This window comes from Topomyia yanbarensis, chromosome 1 (assembly GCF_030247195.1).
Source record: "Topomyia yanbarensis strain Yona2022 chromosome 1, ASM3024719v1, whole genome shotgun sequence".
Taxonomy (NCBI): Eukaryota; Metazoa; Arthropoda; class Insecta; order Diptera; family Culicidae; genus Topomyia; species Topomyia yanbarensis.
In genome coordinates this window covers 62,363,694-62,385,666 of record NC_080670.1, presented here as the reverse complement: position 1 = coordinate 62,385,666, position 21,973 = coordinate 62,363,694, and the positions used below count along the sequence as shown (strand labels likewise).

General features: G+C 41.4%; 1 protein-coding gene across 1 annotated transcript; it reads right to left on the bottom strand.

Annotated features, from left to right (window-relative positions):
* Positions 1 to 4,041: 4,041 nt before the first annotated feature.
* LOC131677768 (mucin-5AC-like) lies at positions 4,042 to 21,962 on the bottom strand. Its single transcript, XM_058957797.1, has 2 exons — positions 21,543 to 21,962; positions 4,042 to 6,509 (listed from the first exon to the last, which is right to left on the bottom strand). The coding sequence occupies exons 1-2, from the start codon at positions 21,898 to 21,900 to the stop codon at positions 4,768 to 4,770; spliced, it is 2,100 nt and encodes a 699-aa protein (XP_058813780.1). The 5' UTR covers positions 21,901 to 21,962; the 3' UTR covers positions 4,042 to 4,767.
* Between the last annotated feature and the right edge of the window lie 11 nt (positions 21,963 to 21,973).

Sequence of the window (21,973 nt, the reverse complement as noted above, 5' to 3'; positions counted from 1 at the left end):
CGGCGAATTTTTGAACCAGAAGCTTTTTGTTCTGGATACACGATATGCCGCTGTGTACGAAATCACAAAATACAAAAGAAGGAATATTCTTTGTCCATGGTGACAAAAGAAGGAATATTCTTTTTCACCAGCATTTTGGCTACCCGAACTCCAGTCGGAATACCACCAAAAGTGTACCTCTTATCCCATAGGATCTCGTGGAGCAACAGTACGTCACCGTACACTTGCAAAAACTCGACGATTTTCTCGTCGGTAACGGCCTCGGAAAGAACGAACAGTTTCACTTTCACTGCCCCATTTTCCATCATGATTCTCAGTTTGTACGTCTTGCCATTGATCTCGGATGCATGTTTGTTGTTGTGATACGATGGTTTGTGCTACCGATAGTTCATTGACCTTAACGAAAGCGCATCCTAAGCTTCATCTTGGTTTAATACGGACGAAATGTTCCTTCTGCTATCCGAGAATTGTGTTTACGAAGCTGTGGAGCTCTTCGTAAGATTGTTTCCGCGGTAGATGCGCATAGTATATGCAAAACCTGTTTTTGTGCCGTCTCATTGCGACACTATGCGCGACAACGAATGAAATTTTGTGTAGGGCTCTGCCCAACAAACCTTTAATCGGGGAAAACCCAGTTACCAAAAATAGCCCGTGCACGACTTCTAAACGAAAGCAAAACGCGTCTATTCGTCTCGGAAGTTGATCGCTAACTGAGTATATCACAAACAAACGTGTTATGACAGGTTGTATTCTTTCGATGCGTCGACTACATAATACGTTTAACATCTTAGTGCTGCGAGAGCTAACTCCAAAAATTATATTCCAAATTGTTTTTTGAGTTTTCTTTATTAAAAGGTAAGTAAAAAGATTTTTTTATTGAAAATCGCAACTGCCAAAAAAATATCTATTCAAATTGAACTAATTCGAAAATTATCATTTCATTATTTAAAAGTGAAAAAGAACTACATATTTTATGTGTCTATCGTAAAGGAATGGGTCGAAAAATAATTATAAATCATAATAATTAATAACAATAAATGAAGAAAACCAGAGCTTTTTGAATATTACATTAACATTGTAGTCTGAACTTAAACTTTTGACTGGTTGTGTAAATAGCACCGTTTAGCAATCCGTCAGTGAATCCATCGAGTACAAATGTTGTCAACGAGAGCAGGTTGGTCGTTGTCGATCGTTTAGGCATTAAACCTGCAATATAGTATTTGCAGTGAAAGAAAATAGGATCTAAAACAACCAGCTCGAATAGTTTTGATACGGCACTAAAACACGATATTCCCCGATAATTATCAACGTTGAATTTGTTTCCTTTTTTATGAACTAGTAACATGTGCGCTGGTTTCCAGCAGGACGGGAATGTTCCAGTAGTGAGTGATAGCACGAAGATTCGCCGAAGTGATTCAAAAAGCCCTCTGATGCACTTTTTAACAAAAATCGAAGGAACGCCATTAGGGTCCGGGGAACTAGATGCTTTCAGATTGGAATAGGCTGCAAGAATAGCAGTAATATCGACGCAAATTCGGTTGATGGTTCGTCCTAGAGAAGGAGTTTGAAGGATTTCCAATCTTTGTACAGTTTGAGAAGCTTACCGGCGCATTTATAACATTCGCGAGTTGGTATACGCGCTTGTTGCCAAAATATTGGAGCAGCATCAATCGTTAGTCTTGCACTTTTTTTGCGGATAGTTTCCCAAAAAGCATTTTTTATCCCTTTATGGTCAGCTAGGGTCGAGGGTGGTGGCTAGCGGGTTTCATACATCCTTAACCTGACGGACGAAGCTGTGGTGCCTTGAACACAGGCACCACAGATCCAAAGCCATCATTGAAATGAGAAGTTTTGCGTTTGAGATGCACTTCCCACGGCTGCCAGACAAATGCCTGTAATTATTGTGGGATTTTGTATTTATGAGTCTAATTGTGAGCCCTTGTGGTGGTGTGTGTAGACGGTGTGAGTTTTAGCGTTTGAGTCCAAGGGTGCATATTTGTATGGATTGGGTATTCACTAATTGCATAATAGTTTGATCGCGAAGGGCTTGAGCGTTTGTAAGTTGACGTGTTTGTCGCTTTTGATAGCGTGTATGTAACTTCGCGTGCATAAATTCGATTTTATAACCGTGTTTCCATCCGCATATTCGCATGTGTTCTTGGATGATCGCGCGCGGACCGTGAGTTTGATACTTAATTTTCGGTGTACGGCTCAGATACTAGAAGAGAAAGAGTTCTTCCATATCAATAGAGCTTCCGGTCATGTCGGCATGGAACGTGTTGTCTAGTGGATGGGCGTAATTTTTTATTGGTCGAACTGAAGGCATGGATCTAAGCTGCTAGGGCCGAGTAGACTTCCGGACGTAACCGATTCATGATCGAGATAAAAAAATTTATAAGTGCTAAACCGTTCACTTAATCACCGGGTTATTTTCATCTTTCCGAGATCGCGGGCCTAGATGTGCGTGGATGATCGTGAACGGATCGAGCGTTTGTATGTTAACTTGTTTGTCACTTGGGCTAGCGTATATGCAACTTCGCGTGCATAAATTCGATTTTATAATCATGTGGCCCTTCGCATATTCGCGTGTCTTCTTCAATGATCGCGTGCGGACCGTGAATCTGATGCTTAATTTTTGGTGTATGGTACAGATGCTAGAAGAGAATCAATTTTCCTATATCACTAGAGTTACCGATCATATCGCTATGTTGTCTGTTGTTGTTTTGTCTAGTGAATATGAGCGTCATTTTTTTTATTGTTCCAACTAAAGGCATTCTTGAGTTTTGTCTTATTTGAACAATTGTTAATCCTCGCCCACTTTGATTGAAGTATTTACCCTATGGGAAAATATAATGGAACAAAAGTTATACCAAAGATAAATGGTAGATGGAGTGGTCAGGGATTTTTCACGCACCAATTCAATGCGACCCCTCGACGAAAACGGTTCACCGTCATATTGACAGTTGAGCAGTTTTTCAAACATCAAACGGGGGGATTATTGTAACCAGCGTCCAAATGAATTTTTCCTTCCAAACCTTCCAAAATGTGTTAATCTCGACAGACGTGCTTAAATATCGATCGTGCTCAATTTAGGGGATCAATTGTCTTCATTCATATTGTAAACACTCAATCCGCGTAATTTTTTTTTTGAAGAATATAACCGAGCTAATTTACATGTGAAAAAAGAACCCACTAGTTCGTCCTCTTGGCTGGAAAAAACGAATTTTCCTTATACATTAGTTTTTATCAAAACCGACCAAACTTACATGTTTACATCATGTTTTTCACTGTTTGATGTGCATCCGAGAAATTTTTGTTGGCGCGATCGATGCCTGTTAACGAGAGGAGACCAAAAGCATACTATTATTGAGTTCACCGATTCACGGTTGCTGAACCGTAATTTTTCAATTGCTTGTATGGGACGTAGTAATCTTGAGTTTATCTTTGGTTACACGAAACGAGTTCGACTTGACTTCCTTTCACAACACGAATTTTGCAATTTTTTGACGGGGTACCACGCCAGATCATGCAGTCGTTCCTCAGTATTATCATCTTCCGTATGCAAGGGAATTTTGATTCCAGCACTGTCACTTGCAATCACGTGTTTCAGAAAACTCGGTCGAATGGCACAAAACTGAAGCAATTAAATATCAAAATATCGTATTTTTAAGAAGTTTGTCTGTTATTATGAATAGTTTACATACATTGCCAGCGTTCAACCTACCAGTAAGAAACAAACTACGGTAGTTACGACACTTAACTTTTGGCATAACCAGTAGCCTAACCTAAACGACTTAGAGTTACCTCATAAAGAGCAAATTGTTTGAACAAATGCTGCACAAATGAAAAGCAATTGACAACCTTACCTTGTTGGCTACCTCACTCCATTCTGTTCTACTATATGCTTTATAATGCTAAAAATGTTAAATCACTATTCGTACTTACCAAAGTGGCAGCAAATATTTTGCAACCAGTAATTTCCACCCCCATTCACCCTAAGTGTTAAGGAACTGCATCGTTCGGAAACAAGAAAAGTTTGAATTAGAGTTATGTTAAATAAATAATGTGTATCCCCTTTATTGATTAAAAATTGTTCTGCTTGCTTCAAACTAGCCGCGCGACATACATAAATATAACCGCTATTAATTACTATTTGTTACATTCAGCTACACAATTCTCTTTGAATACTCATTTCATAATGTAGTTTGCAACCCAAGGGTGCAATCAAACGGCCGATGATATATCTAATCCGCAAAAAACGCAGCAGAAATATGTATTCACGAGCTTCTGTTTGTTCTTAGTCTACGCTTTATGCTTTAAGTACAACATAACACAACTTGCCGCCTGCGTACTTTCGATGACGCCTACTCACTCATGTCTACACTGTCTTTTTGGTGGTAAGAAACAATATTCTAACGAAATAACAAATTAAGTACCTATAAAAGCTCGGTGAAATAATAGAATCGCTAAATAATATTTAGCCCAACAAACAAATGTGTTTATAATTCACTAGGAAATTTTGTCCTAAAATATGTTTTATTACATCCTTTGTCATCTCGGTTGTGTGATGTTCTTGGAGGAAACGTACAACCATTATTACATTATGACATCGCCCAGGGTGACACCGACTGGAGTAGCAGAACTGACAGAAATAGGCTGCCGTTCCAGACCTGTGCCTTCTACCAGCGGATTGCGCACGCACACCCGTGGCACTCGTTTGGTACAGCCGCCCGTATTTTCACCACTGCCACCGTCGTACAATAACAATCATTTTTTGGTGAAATTGTTACTTGAGATAACGTTACTGAGGAAGGAATGTGTTAGAGGTTTCACTCCCGGTGCGTTGCCACCAGCAGGTGCATTTGGAGTGATGAAGGACAGTTCCGGTAGGTGAGAGATACCAGCTATTGACGGCTGCCCAGAACGCTGAGACTGGTTTGTTAGGTTCGCTCCAACTGATGCATGTTGGTGGTGGTAGTTGTTCGTGATGGATGAATGCTGCATCTGACTATGTGCAGAGAAGGTTGGCACTTTTTGAGTCGGAACGGTTGATTTGGCGAAGCTGGCGTTGTTGGTGTGCGGAGTGTAGTAGTAGTTGTTGCTGTTCCACGAACTGAACTGTGGCGGTGGAAGCTGAGGCTGATTCCAAGAGTTGAACTTCGGCCCACCCAAACTACTAGCACCGAATGAATTGTGATAGTTGAAATTATTTTGACTAGAAGACAAACTTTGTGATGAAGGAGTGCTGTAGATGAAGTCGGTCCATTCCTCCTGCTGATTATTGGGGGTGGAGTTTACTGGTTTGGTAGTGACAGGTGGCTTCTCGATTGCTGCAGGTTTCGAATAAACAAAGTCGGTCCATTCATCATCATCTACCGCATTAGTAGCAGTAACATTGACTTGGGTGTGTTTCGGGGAACAATTATTTGACGATGTTGTTGAAACTGCTACTTTGGGCTTAGGAAAAGCTGCCTCAAATCTAGCAAGTTCTTCCGGATCAATGCCCGGTTCTGGCCAATTGATTTGTGTCGTTCGACTACTATCAACAGGTTCGGTTCGTTTAGCCTTCTGTGGCAGTAGTATCGACGGACATAGGAGCATAGGAGAACTGGTGTTCGACCTGGGTTGTTCGTTTGCTACACTCGCTATCGGTTTGTTCACAACTGGTTTGTCACTTTCGGATACAGGAACAGCAGCTTGGAATTCACTGAACTCATCGTCTGTTTGATCCAGTTCTTCTGTTGGTGAAGTGCCGAATACGGGTTTAGAGTAGCTATTCGTTGTTTCCTTTCGGTCTCCAAAAGTGAACTCACTTCCAACATCCAGATGGGATCTTCTAGATTCCGGCACTCGCTGGTCTTCTTTTTGTTCTGGTTTCTTGTTGTTCGTTATAACTGTACTTCCAACGCTTTGAAACTCGTGGAAATCATCGTCAAATTCATTGTCCTCGTCTGGTTGTATCGTTTCGCCGTGTATTTTTGTTGAATTTTTTTCTAAACTGTATTCAACATCGTGGTATTCGCGAACCACTATGCCCTTTCCTGACATAGTGTCGAACTGCGTATCTCCAGTGGGCTCGCAATACACGTCGATTGCGCGATCGGTGGAGTCTCGTGACACCGGACTGGCACATTTGTTAGGCGTAAATATATGCGTTTCCGGTAATTTAATCGTTCGCACAACATTGCCAGACACCGCTAAAGGAGACGAACTCGAGGAAGATGATGATGCTAACGTAGGCGATGAAACCAAGGGCGGTGATGCTACCGAAGAAATTGTAGTCATCGCCGGAATTGACTTTAGTTGATTGCTGCTACTGACATATTCGTTATAGTCCAAAGGAAGGGCTTTGGTGGCGATTGTATCCGCGGTGGACATTTCGGCGACTACTTCATTTGTAGTAGGCGTGCTTGGGTTTTTTGAGATTTTCTTATCCAAAACTTCGCTCGTTGCCCCATTCTTGTTGGACTGGTATGCGCCGGTGCCTTCTTGAAGGATCTCCTGTACGCCTATGGTGTTGAATATGGTAGCGATAGAAGCGAAAAAAATTGTTAACTTTCTGTTAACCAGAAAAACAGTACAATAAGGTTACAAACATTGAACCAAGCAGGGTTGTGAAGTGCAAACTGTTAGCAGAAAACAACGTAACTTTGGGTAAGATATACAAATATGCTGGGAAATGCGTTAAATTTAACAAGCTGATGCTACCAAACACACAGGGTTATGTATAAATACTAGACCAATCTTATTCTAATGAATTGAACTTCCTACTACATGCGGAATTGTTCATCATGTTTTGCCTCATCCATTTTCCATTTTTTATAACTAACTTTGCAGCATTGGGTTTTGTATCAAAGGACATATTTCAAAAGTTGGACGTCAAATGTAACAGAAAATTGATTGACCGAAAAGTCGAATGCGGCACAATGTACAATATCGATTAAGGTTGGACAGAGAACGCGCAAAATCCGCAAACGAAAAAAGCAGTTTTTTTCCACACCATATGTCAGATCTTCCTAAAAATCAATCAGCGTATGTGTAGAGTGTTGTTACAGTACTGCTGATTGATTTTTATGAAGATCTGACATACGGTGTGGAAAAAACTGCTTTTTTCGTTTGTGAATTTTACCCTTTCTCTGTCCAACCTTAAGATTGAATACAGCAAAAGGTCAAGTTTAACAAAAAGTTAAAGCTGTTTGCACAGGAGGCGACAGGACACACGTCACAAAAAATATTCACTATGGAAATTGTTCTATCTATTCCAACGCTGTTGCTGTTGCCGCGTTGGAATAGACAGAACAAAAGCCATGGTGAATATTTTTTGTGATGTGTGTCCTGTCACCTCGTGTGCGTACAGCTTAAAGGTAAAAGAAAGTCGAATGTAACAAATTGTTAAACGGAATTGGGGTGTCATGTCAAGGTCATAAAATCTGGGACAATTGCGTACCATGGACTAAATCGAGTACGCCGTTTTCTAATATTGATTGACTGGAGTGTACTGATCGACCAAGTCGATGTAGATGCTGCCGTTGATCTTTACAACCGACTACTACCTAGACTATTATCTAGAATGAATTTCAACAATTAAGCGGCTGCCACGAGGATGGTAAAATATTCACTATTTGGCAGATACTTCTCGAATGTCTGCACGACTGCTGAATCATCTATCGGGCTTGAAAACCGAGTTCGAGATGTTCGTGGTAACACTGTAGATATCGACATGTTCACGGCTTCTGAACAATCGGTTCTCTCAGCAATCCGGAAAATTAAGCTAGTTTAATCACACTCGAGAACTCTGTACAGTGTCTTTAACAGTTCTGAAAAATTATTATAATACTATAGCAATCCTTGCAACTTGCAGCCCCGTCATCTATTCACAGATTTCAAGGCGGCGTACGATTCAGTGAATCGAAATGAATTATGGCAAATCATGCTAGAACATACCGGTTTTCCGACGAAATTAATACGGCTGATTCGTGTAACGCTGGATGGATCGAAATCAAGTGTAAGGGTTGCGGATGAAATTTCCACATCCTTCGTAATCTTGGATGGATTGACGCAGGGTTATGCACTGTCGAATCTACTGTTCAACATATCGCTCGAGGGAGCGATTAGGAGAGCTCGTGTGTAGAGGAGCGATACCATCATCATAGGATCGGATCAAACATGATTTTGAGTTTTGCGGACGATATCGAATTTATTGGGCTCGGTCGACGTGCCATGAAAGAGGCATTTGCGCTTTTTAAAAGGGAGACAGTGAGAATTTGACTCGTGCCTAATACCGGTAAAACAAAGTATATGGTCGCTGGCAAACAACGTGAGACCAGTTGTGGTAGTGGTAATGTAGTCGTGCTAGATGGTGAAAAATTTGAAATTGTAGATGGAACGCTAGTGACGTGCGATAATGATGTTACCCGCGAGGTGAAAAAACGTATTGCAGCTGCAAATAGGGTTTATTACGGACTTCGAAACTAGCTGAAGTCCCGTAGTCTGCAAAGAAAGAAGTAATTCACTCTATATATGGCACTGATTCTCCCGGTGGCTTCATATGGTCATGAAGCATCGACGTTAAAGGAAGTCGACCGTAGAGCGTTCGGAGTATTCGAGCGTAAGGTGCTGCGAACAATACTCGGCAGTAAGCAGGAGAATGGAATCTGACGGCGTCGCATGAACCATGAGTTGCACCAAACATATAAAGGGACGGATATTATGAAGCTGATATAACACGGTTGACTGCGGTGGGCTGAACACATGGTCCGAATGCCGAATGAGCGTCAAGCGAAGACAATATGCAACAGGGAACACGATGGATTTGTGCAGTTGAGGACCTGCTCAACGTTCAGGGCGACTGGAAGCGATTAAAAACCGGTGACAGCGTGACGACTCCAAGGTTTTCAAGCCAGCTCGTAGTGCATATAAGAAATGTCTTCGATCTGTATAGCGAGCTGGCTGGTAAATCCTATCCACTAATGTTTCTAGTCTGACCGAGGCTAGCAGGTTAAAATAAAATTCTCTCAAAATATTTTCAAAAGAACTCCTTAAAACCAGACTTTATCTGACTAACTAAACAATAGTATCGACCCGGACCTGGACAATATTCACAGATCTCATACTAGTGCTTCGGACTCGTGGGATCTAGCACGCTCATTAATTACCACTGAATCCGTCAAGTGAGCACTCAACAGCTTTGCTTCATACAAATTGCCTGGAAAAGATGGAATGTTTCCCGTGCTGTTGCAAAATGAATTTGATACTCTCAAACATGTCTTAAAAAAGGTTATGCTTACCAGTCTTGCTACTCTTCACGATGTTGTTCACAACATTCAAAAGAGGTCCTGGTCTATTGGCTTAAAGTCATTTGGCATAAGGTCGTTTGGCATAAGGTCATTTAACATAACGGACATTTGGCATAACGGTTATTTTGCATAATGGTCATTTGGCATAATTTTGAGAATTGATCACACTAAAGGTCATTTGGCATAACGGCATTATTTTGAGAAGTGATCGCCCTGGAGGTGATTTGTCATTTTTTCAGCTACAGGGAAACACTGTGCGAGAAGTGAGGTAATTCGGCATAATTTTGAGCCGAGGTCTTTCCGTACAAATATTTTTATGTTAAGGAAAACAGTAATTTAGCATAACGGTCGTTTGGCATAGGTATATGTAGTGATAAAGTTATTAATTATCAGGATGTTTTTGAGTATATCCTTTCCTGTATGTATTATGTATGTTTATTGCATGGTGACAATAACGTTCATCGTGCGAGGGAAAGTTAGCTATGAAGTTGTAAGCAGCTGTATGTAGCATGTAGCTGAAATGTTTGAGCATAACAACATTTGCCTAAAAAATTTAAATGACTCTAAATGAGTGTTTATCAATAGTACTAAAATTGAACTTGAACCAAAATTAATTAGATTATTCTTCTTTACCAATTAATAACGCTGTCGCTCCATCGGACCTAAACTAATTTATAGCCCCTATGTTTGAGTAATCCAGGCAAACGAGTCACAGGTTTGCTTGCGAGGGGCCGCAGTTTCCAACGGCGGGCAGGCAGCCACCTCGCCCGGCGGATCCAAAGCGGCTTTACGCCGCTTCGAATCCTTGGTCTTAGTTATGCGGCAAAGCCGCATTGCACTAGCTTTGCCCCAAGTGCTGCAGCAGTGTAACAACCGATGGTTGAATATATGTAAGTTAATTCTATAACTCATCGTTTGAAAAACTTGGCAAAATCCATAAATGATAAAGTATATATTTCAAAAGAACAGCTAATGATATAAAGAAAGATAATAAGAATAATTTTAATTATTGAAACGCTGTATGTAAAACCAAAACTCACTGGAGATCATAATAATAATGGTCAAAACAAAACATACGTCTGGTGGATCACAGTTCTACACTATATTATACTAACATGTAAGTCATAGCAATGAATCCATAATTGCAAAAATGAACAAGCACAGCAATTTCAAAAATTAAACTCAAAAGAAATGTTCATATTTAAAAGAAGCCAAAATCAGGTAATGAACAATAGCACATTATTATTATTGCTTAGTGCAGCTTTAACCTTATGGGTCATTCACCTGATAAACTACAGATTCGTATGTTATGCTAAATGACTTTCAGTGCGATCACCTAACAAAATTATGTCAAGTGTCCGTTATGTCAAATGTTCATTATGCCAAATGTCCATTATGCCAAATGGCCCGCTCCCATTCAAAACGCCTTCTCACTCAAGCAATATCCCGCATAAATGTGAACCATATGCCAACCATTGCATCAAACGTTACAAAACCATTTTCAATATGGTTCGTTGAACAAAAGAATAACCATTGCCTGGTATAATATCGAACATAACCAGTGTCTTTTTCCATACTAGATCATACAAACAACGGGTTGTTTCCATATCCATTTTGACAACATACCATTCAAGAACCATACAGAATATGGTGACATGAATATTTTAAATCTAGCGAGGCATAAAATATTCGGTGGAGAAAAAAACTCTTCACATTTCAATTCTATCGACGGATGAAGTTTCATTTTGTTACACGCCATCTTCTGAAGAAAACTTTGTTGACACTAAGTGGACTGACGCTTTATCCAATTGAGCTATCGCCGCAACATTGTACGACGAGGAATTTTGACTATGTTAAACTGCAAATTTTTGGAGCAGCGTAAACAGGTATACGAATAACAAAGATCATGAGCGCAACCTCTGGGACAAAAGTACAATGTAGTATACAAATCTTCAATATAGGATACACAGAAGGTATTGAAAATGGTAACTAAATGAGTATGGTAGTATAATAGTTAAATTATAATGGTGGAATGTATCAGTAGTATTCCCAATATGGTGAGTATTATATGAATAGTTAGGAAATGGTTCCGAAGATTTCTGGTATTTAATTATACGGGATAGCTTGGGTGTATTCCTAGATATTGGGGGTGATTTTGACAATGTGTCCTTCCAGTCAATTCTGGAAGCGACGCGCAGTCATGGAGTATCTACATGTATCTCGAGTTGGATAAGCGCAATACTTAGTAACCGAATTCTTTGATCGTTACTGATAAAGATGCACCGAATAGTACTATTCGGCTTACAGCCGAATACCGAATATTTAATGTTTAATTATTCGGCGTACCATATATTCGGCTTAAGTTAAAATCGGCCGGTATTCTGCCCAAATATTCGGTCGACCGAATATGCGGTGCATCTCTAGTTACTGATACAGGCAAAGATCAGTATTTCCCATTGTCCTCAAGGTGGCGTGCTATGACACCTGGTTGCCGACGGCTTGTTGACTTTGCACAGGAACAGCTGTTGACACATTATTTTCACTAAGAAGCGTCATATTGGAGTCATATTGCATTCCAAACGGAGCTGGTCTACGTACATTAATTCAGAATCAAGACCTGGAGTCGCAAACCCAAACACATCTATTGGACATGCACGATAGTTGTACGTCCAATACTGTCATACGGATGCCTTGTGTGGTTGCAGAAGGGAGAGGTGATGATGGTCCAGTCAAAGCTAAACCATCTGCAAAGAATTGAACTCATGACGTTGACTGGTGCTTTCGCAACTCCTGCTTCTGCCCTTGAAGCCCTTCTAAATATCATATATTACACATACACCTTTAACAAGGAGCACCATCACGTGCATACAGACTGAAGGTTATTAGTGTTTGGAACAGTAACCATGTTGTTCATGTGGTCACAAATGGTTACATGTGGTGAAGAAATTCTCGCTCCCAGCGATATTACTCTTACATGTAATTTTCTTTACAGAACATTTCATGTCAAGTTTCTCTCGAGAGAGGTGTCTAGTGTCGTGAAATGAGATTGGAACAGCATCACTCGGGAGGTAGATACTGTTCTGTATTTAAAGCACATTTTTTTGCGATTAGGTGCGGGATATAAAAGGCCCTCGAACAGAGTTATTCCAACAAAATTGTAGACTTCTGCTCCGGTAGTCAGACTGCAATCAAGGTCCTTTGCCCGGACAAGTCACGATCCAAACTAGTGACTGCATGCCGAATTCAAATAGAAGAACTTAGCATTGGCAATACTATCAACCTCGTATGGAAACCCGAACATTCCGGTATTACAGGTAATTAATGAGCCGACGAATTAGCAAGAGCAAGCGCAGAGATTGACTTTGTTGGTCCTGTCCTGTTGCTGGCGCAATCTACAAATTTGTCGTCAAACAAAAGCTTTTTTTTAAACAAACGGGTTTAGTGGTTTCATAAAACCTCTTACTCTTTTCAAAATAACATTTTGGCATGTTAATCACGTGGCTACTATTCAGCGTGCTGAGGCAATTTCGTGGGATCTTTGTGAATCCAACTACGGTACCTCATATCATCTAATATGCAACTGCCCAGCAGCAACTCAATTACGATTTCAAGTTTTCAACTGTCCTTATGTACACAAAACTTAGCGACTGAAACTTAGTAACATACTAAAGTTTCAAACCCAGTGCGTTAAAAAGTTTTAGGCTTTCTCGCAGGCGATTTGAACTACTTGTGAGTTTAACTTTCCTGCTGTTCATTTTTGTACTGTAATTTTTCGCACCCTTCCAATTCTACTTCCTCCCTCCTCCTTCTCATTTCCTTCCGCACAGGAAAATGATGAGAAGACACGGCAAGGCCATAATCTCCGTTCACATACGGGTAACATGCCATTTGAGCCAATATATTCTGATACCTCCAAAATTTCCAGAATAACGTGAAAGGAATAAATGCAACATCCAGAATTACTTCGCTAGAAGATAAGTCAAATGTGTTTGAATCGTTCATCAACGAGGCATTGTTTTCTGGTTGTTTTCAGCTTGTTGAAATTGTAATAGCACCGATTACTCCCCCGGATCTCAAAAAACTCCAGGTGAGTACGATCTACACTGATCTTAATGCTGCTTTCGACAGGGGCAATCATGAGATATAGTAAACTAAGCTTCGATTCTACATTGTACACCGTGCAATCCATGTTCAAATTGGACACAATGTATTCGAATTATATTCGAACATTTTTGGAGTTCCTCGGGGTTGCACACTTCATTCGCTACTATTTTCACTGTTCGAGAATGATGCAATTTTTGTGCTAATTCGTGGAGGAAAGCGGTTTTCCCAATTATTTTAAAATATGTATAGTTATAAGAAAAAAAAGTCGATTGCCGTGAGCTAAGGTAGCTCATTAATACGTTTTACAGTTGGTGTGAAAGAAAAACAAAGATTCTAAGTGTTGAGAAATTTTTCGTTATTGGCTATCATCACACGAGAAGCATTTTTTCAAGGCTTTTATTACTCGTTTGTGCGCTATCAACCTCGTCTGATCCATTTGTCGTGCATCATGGAGCCAAAGGATTGAAGTTGTCCAGTGTAGACTCATACGATATGCTTTACATCAGTTGCCCTGAACGGATCGATTGAGTCTGCCAACATACGACGACCATTGTCGGGTACCCGAGCAAATACTCATGGGTTCAAACACCACATAGCCCCTTGAAAAGACCTTAAACATGGTCCGTGCCAAAATTCACAACCATCAAGACACCATAAAATGGTCTCAATTAGCCATAAAAAACAACATGTGGTATTTTATATGGGATCTACCGTACCATGGTTATGCTGTATTCATGAGTTGAACCCATTTCAAACACCCATGTCAAACCCCATGAGCAGGGGGGTATTATGGGTTTTCCGTTTGCGCGGGTATTAGGACCACATACTTTAAAAAATCGCAAGCATGTGTCGCAGGTAGCTTTCGTGCCAGCACAAATCAATATCTTTGCCCTAGAACGTTACTGCTTACCGAAATACACAACACTAACAATACTGCGAACAGACCGATTTTGCCAATGAACCATCGCTTTAACGAACTTGGTAAAATAGTCGACTTCGTCATCGTCTATTGTCACAAGGTTAAGTACGCCTAGTTCAGTTTGTGTCCTTACTATAGAATTTCCCTCTCCAGGACGGGCATAGCGTAGTTGGTAAATCGATTGCCTTGTACGCAGCTCACCTAGGTTCGATTCCCAACCCCGCACATAGGGTTAGAGATTTTTCCAAAAGAAATTTCTCTAACCCGAAAAGAGGCGACTGACCCTAATAATAAAAATAATCTATAATAAAAATAAATCATTCTTTAAAATTTCGAAAAAACTTGTGTATGATTTGGAACGTTTATATCTTTTATTGTAAGACTAGGAAAAGTTCAAAAGTTTCAACCCATCTCGCGCACAGCCGTCAATATGGTGCACCAACCGAACAGTAAAATGATGAAAAAATTCAAATATATGTCAGGTGCAGATTTGTTTCTATTATCATTCGTATTGAGCTGTGTGGAGCGAAAGAAGCATCTTCTCAAAGGACTGTACAATGCGGAGAAGAAAATACACTCAGGTTTTTTTACGCGGGGGATACAGGCCGCGTAAATGAAAACCGCGTAAATTTCAAAATCCGCGTAAATGAAAACCGCGTAAATTTCAAAATCCGCGTAAATGAAAACCGCGTAAATTTCAAAATCCGCGTAAATGAAGACCACTTAAATTTAAGAATCCGCGTTAAAGAGAACCTCGTTGATGGATACCGCGTAAATTCCAAAATCCGCGTAAATGAAAACCGCGTAAATTTCAAAAACCGCGTAAATGAAAACCGCCTAAATTTCAAAAACCGCGTAAAAAATACCGCGCAAAAAAACGCGTAAAAAAAACTTGAGTGTAGTTGTTTGTGAGTTGTGCACGACTGGTGGATTGCAAGTCAACTAGTTTGTGTCGATTCAGTGTACTAGCAGAGACCGCTATTTTCAAATCCGATTGTTGGAAAGGAGCATACTTAAGGAAACGATTTAAAAACATTGGACTGAAGCTCGTTCGTGATTTGATCCCTCTAATTTCATACATCGAGCCGAAAAAATTGAACAGAAAGAATTGTAGAATCAATCGAATGCTGCTGTTCAAACTTGCCGGGTGCCTTCTTTTCGGGCGACTACATGGATAAAATCAGAAATCAGGTGGGAAAATTTTAATACCGGGTGAGAAGACGATTATTAGGATGCGGCCGCCTCTGTGGACTGACTGCAGTTTAGTATTCAGTGTGTTCAGCTCATTGCCCACGACAAGATGTTAAATAGTCTGTTACGTTAGTAATTATTTAAGTTAAAATTGGTGCAATATGAGGTATTTATAGGGAACGTGCAGGTACGCAGCCACAGAAATCATGACTGAAGGCAAATGCACACTGCGCGCAAAAGTCAATGGTTGGCAACAATGATTGAAAAACGTCAACGAAATAGAGGGAAAAAGCAAAAAGAACGGCGTTTTCTGTGGGCGAGATGCGGACGTGTCCGCAACACGATCTGCGAAATAAAGAGTGGCCGGAGAAAAACCGCGTGATGGTGTCGACGGAAGAGGAACCTGCTGACGAAATCAGATCCCGGCGTGAAAGTGTGCGACGTGGACTTTCTTTTCCTGGCGACGCGAGAGTGCGGACGTGTTCGAAACACGATCCGGGAAAAAAAGGTGACCGCAGTGAAACCATCGCTGAAACAATCGGGTCCCGGTGTGCGGTTGAATGGCGTGAATTCGGAACTTCCGGACTGTGCGAGAAGGCGGACGTGTCCGTAACACGATCCGTGAAAATTAAGGTATCGGGAGTGAAACCGCGTGGTAGTGTCAAAAGGGGACAAAATTTGCCAGTTGGGGCAACCAGGTCCGGCGTGAATGTGCGCTGCGTGAACTTTACCATCCCGTGCTTTGCGAAAGCGCGAACGTGTCCGTAACACTATCCGTGAAAACAACAGCCGGAGTGAAACCGCGTTGTAGTGTCGACAAAAGGGGTTAAGCTGGCCGGCGGGTGCAATCCAGTCCCGGCGTGAAAGTGCGCGACATGAACTTTTAACCTCCTGGCTGAGCGAGAGTACGGACGTTTCTGCAAGACGAACCGTTTAAAAGTAGAACGCAGTGAAACCGCGTGTTCGTATCGAAGAAAATGGGCGCCAGCTGACACAATCAGGTCCCGGTGTACCGTTGCGCGACGGGAGCTTTACCATCCCTGGCTGTGCGAAAGCACGGACCAGGCCGCAACACGGTCCGTGAAAATCAAGACAGCGAAAGCGCGGTCCTGTTGCTCGACTAGTGTGATTGGCTAGAGATTGGAGAAGTGTAAGGGTGAAACACTCGTCCGTGTGAATTGAGGCACGAGGATCTGCACGGAATTAACTGCAGTTAACGGTCGCAGTGAAGTCGCAGCACGTCCTGCCGGATCCCGAACGACGGTCGACGATGCAAATGGCGCTACCCGAGAAGAATCCACGTCATGCATCGGGTAAGTCTGCACAATTTCCCTATCACCTTTTGCACCTTTGGTAATATATGACGCTGACATTTTGGGTCGTTTGGTGGTATACGTAAAGGAGACTCGCACATATTGAGGCCGCCTATTTTGGGAGCTAGCCGTAAGCAATTTTTATCGGAGATGCTAACGCACAGGTTGGGAGGAAGCAGTTCTTTCACCCAATTATTGGTACACAGAACCTTCATTCTGCTACCAATGGTAATGGCCTGCGGCTTGTAACTCTCGCTGCTGCTAGAGAGGATGGCAATCAGTAGTGCCTATTTTGCACGTAAGGATATCTGAAAGCACACCTGGAGGCAGTGGCAGTACTTTTTCCCAAATAGACCTTGTACTGGTAGTTGGACGGTATTTCTCCGACGTCATTGATGTGAGGACCTTCAGAGGCCCAAACATCGACTCGGATCATTATCTCGTAGTAGCACAGATTCGTGCACGATTATTCAGCGTCACGAGTCCAAGAAACAACAGAACGATGCGATTCAATATCCAACGTCTTTCGGCTGAAGGTGTAGCAATTGAGTATCGCCAGAAGCTGGATGAGCGGATAGATGAGACCAACGTAACTGGCAATGTCAACAGCATGTGGGAGACTGTCCTCGAAGCTGTGACTATAATGGCGCAAGAAGAGTGATAGGTATAGCTCAGCGGCGCCCACGAAGCGGTTGGTTCGATGAAGAGTGCGTGAGAGTGACGAACAAGAAGAATGCGACCAATGGCTGGTACACGCTTCAACAGAGAACGGTACGGGGAAGCGAGAAGTGCTGAGAAACGATCCACCGAGAAAAGAAAAGGCAGCACGAAGAAAGTGTGATTGCTGAAGCGCAAGAAAGCATGGACCGGAATGATATGCGGAGATTTTATGCAACTGTCAATGGTGCGCAGCATAAATCTGCGCCAGGGCCCGTTATGTGTAATTACCGAAAGGGAAATTTGCTGATAGACAGAACAATAGTGGCTGCCAGTTGGAACGAAGGTTTTGTTGAATGGCGGAACTGAAAGTGTATCTAGGAACAGGATAAACATTGAAAGTTACGGACAAGCTGTGATTCACCAACACTAGACGAGATTAAGAACGCTATACGTGAGCAGAAAACCGGTAAGTTGCTAGGAAGGACGAGATCCCGGTTGAACTTCTCAAACACGATAGTGAGCAGCTGCTCCAAATAATCCACTGCATTATTCTAAGAATATGGGCGGACGAAGGATTGCCTGCTGGCTGGATGGACTCATTTGCCCTATCTACAAGAAAGGATGCATACTGAAGTGCGCGTAATTATAGAGGGATATCTCTCCTGAACTCGGCGTACCAAATACTGTCGCGTATATTGTTTAGCAGACTGAGACCGCTTGAGGAGTCCTTCATCGGCGAATATCAGGCTGGTTTTCGTGAGGGCCGATCAACGTCGGATCAGATGTTCAGTCTGCGGATGATCCTAGACGAATTCCGGGAGTACAACTTGCAGACCCAGCATCTGTTCATTGATTTTAAGGCGACGTACGACTCAGTGAAAAGAAATGAGCTGTCGCAGATTATGTCAGAACATGGTTTTCCGGCGAAGATGATTAGACTGATACATGCGACGCTGGATGGTTTAAAATCGATTATTCGGATTGCAGATGTGATCTCAACCTCATTTGTGACCTTAGATGGACTGAATCAAAGCTTGCAGATTTGCAGGCATTGTAATTCTCTCTCACTCACGCGAGAAGTAGCTTATCCGATGCCCAATTTTTCCGAGATAAGATGAGTCGCAAAATTCTCCGTCTCCACAAATAGCGTGAGAATGATTTTCCGGATAAAATTTATTTGATTTTTTCCTTCTCACCGGAGAATGTGATAAAATTTTAATTTCGTGGAAATCAATTAAAACTTCAAAAAATACACTTAATTGCAAAGAAAAGTGGCAAAGAAGTATGATAGACTTGTTTTTTCGTGTTTTGGAATAACGACAACGAAGCAGCGAACGCAAGAAGGATACCGTGATAGACTCATTCACTCATCCTCCGGCTGTTTTATTTATCCGGAGAAATAACACGTTGTATTTATCCGGAGAAGTTGTGTGAGTGCCAATAACTTTTCGTGTGAAAATGTGAGTTTTTATTGCCGCAGTAGCAAACTATCCGGGCGCATTTACTCATATGAGCGATAAATACAATGCCTGCAGATTTGCTTGTCAATATTGCTCTTGAAGGAGCTATCAGAAAAGCTGGCGTGCAAAGGAACGGAACTCTCATCACAAGGTCGCATATGCTCCTTGGTTTTGTGGACGATATTGATGTAGTTGGAATCGATCGTACAGCAGTGGAAAAGGCCTTCGTACCTTTTAAGAGGGAGACAAAATTCGGCTTATACGGCTTATACAAGACACTGATTCTTCCTGTCGCTCTTTATGGCCACGAAGCGTGGATATTGAAGGAGGTAGATAAAAAAGCATTCGAGTCGCATGAGTTGTACCAAGTGTACAAAACTGCGAATATTGATGAACAGATAAAATACGGCAGACTGGAATGGGCTGGGCATATGGTACGAATCTCGGAAGAAAGTATTGTAAAAACAATATTCAGCAGGGAGCCCGGAAGAGGACGCCGACTGCGTGGGAAGCCACGAATACGACTATACGCAGTGGAAGAGGAACTGAAATCCTTGAACGTGCGGGGGAACTGGAAGGACGCCGCCCAACACCGACAAAGATGGAGCTCTACGATACGCCCGGCATTGGCGATATGACACTTTAGCCAACAAGGTATCAAGATAGGTAGGTGTTCAGCTCTTTGCTAGTAACTGGGGCCAAAAGGAAAAAAATATCTTGCATTCGGAGAATGTTTCCTTTACCGAACTAAATAGCTCTTATCAGCGCTAACAAATCAGTCAGAAGAATCTAAATTTGGATATCTTTTCGTTCAACTATTATTTTTATATTCGATGATTGGAAAGTAACATACAAAACAAATAAACCGATTTTAAAACATCTGACAGAACTGAATATATTGTGAAATCAATCGAAGACTGCTGTTCAAACTAGTCGAGTTAGTCTCTTTTCGGGAAACTGCATATTAACACCTGGTGGGAAGACGATTATTAGGAAGCGGCCGTTCCGCTGCACAATGTCGCCTAGCTAGGCAAAACCTCAAAATTTTATTTTAGACCTTTCATAATTTCATATTTTTTCTGTTTGTAAACAGGTTGAATTGAATTGGCTTAACATATTAAATCCTGAAGACGAAAGTTCGATTTTTTACAGAACTTCAAAGATGCAGGATGATGAATTCTAAAAAAACTGTATTCAAACCTATGTTATTCAAATGAATGTATCTTTTTAGTTTAGATCCCGATTGGGGTCGAACTGATTTCATTCGCTGGACTTATACTTGCCATACGATTTAATGGGTTCAAACCTTTCTTCTCGCTCCGCTTGAAGTTATCAAAGTGGTTGTACTTTTTTGAAACTGTCCGGACAGATTGCATGTAGTTCATGACACTTAAAAATTAAGGTACTTCAATGAATGTCTTTTTTTGCTACTTTCTGCCCCTGTCTGCAGGAGACGCATGGCAGTGTTTGATTACCCAGGGTCCGTAATATAATTTATAAATGTCTCTCAGCATTATCAATAATTGAAAAAATGTTTGAAAATGACTTTTCAGATATATTCTTTATATTCGTAAATGTTGAATTTTCGAACCACCCTAAGTGCCAAATTTTGAGGTAAAAAAATACAAAATAAACATCAAATATGCATTCAGCGTCACAAAATTACCCTTATGCGAAGTTTTCATCTAATTCGGGCCACTTTTGAGGTTTTGTCCGATTTTTGTATGGAGGGTGATCACTGAGCGCCGGACTGACTACTTTGTTTACTGCTCATGAAACCATAACATGCGTTTTTGTGGAATATGAATTCTGCGGCGGTTTATATACCTAGTAGATCACCTATAAATTACAATGCATAATTGAAACTACCGATTTTGTTCAGAAAATATTAAGAAAAATTCAAAGATTAGTTTGTCCCATCCATAAGACTTCAATGTGTTGATAGGCAGTTTGATTTGAATTATGAGCTTAGGTCCTTGCGGGACATCATCCATAGTCAGTCGTGGTGGTGGAGTAGTATTCCGTCTTAGATTTAATGTTTCTGTAATGGCCTATTCGGCTACTATATAGCTGACAAGACTAAGTTGAAACGTTAATCATGACTTACTAGAAGTGTTAGAATATATACAATCTACAAAATAATAAATAATCATAGTAAATAACGAATCGTTATGTAAGCATGCATGCATTATGTCAAGGACGGAACGGAACCGTAATTATAGCTATAGTAGATCAACGTTTTGACAGTTTAACATTGACAATTCTAAACAAATTGATTTTACGGTGTCGGACCATTTAATCTAACGTGTCACTCGTACGAGTTTCGTTGGGCCGAAAGAGTCATTAGGTTGAATGAATCACTTGCTAATTCGTCGTCGAAGAAAACAAACAATACTTTGATCTATTGACTCATTCGACATAACGAACCATCCTACCAACAGTGATCGGTTCAATGACCCAGCACCTATTTTAAAGAGGTTTGACAAAACTATACTCTACAGCTCCGTGGCCATTCGAGGGTGGAAACGGGATTGAAAAAAGGGATTGGCACGATCATGCATTTTTCGTTACACAGTACAGGCGGGATGAAGGAACTTACTAAGATCCAAATAATCATCGAACGATTGCCGATTGTTAGTGGATTCGATGCCGGTGGGAAGAGCCGACGTGATATGGCCGCAGCCCCCGTGTATCGAGGTAATGGTTGCAGTGGATGTTGTGGTTGTTGTTGTTAGTTGTGGTGAGGGGGATGATGCACAAGTAACGGTGGTAGAGCAACACGCAGGGCAACAAGCGGCAACAGTAGTTACATCACAAGGGAAGGCAAAGGTTGGTTTCAGCGGAGTTGGCGGGTTGGTGCAAAATGGGTTCATGTCATCCAACAGTGATCCACCGCCGTCGGGATTTAAGTTAGTAGCGTTACATGTGTTGTTGTTATTTTTGTGGTTGTAAGCCATTGTTGATGGTTTTGTTGTGGTTGTTATTGTTGAGGTTATTGGCGTTGTCGACGATGGTGGTAACGTTTGCACA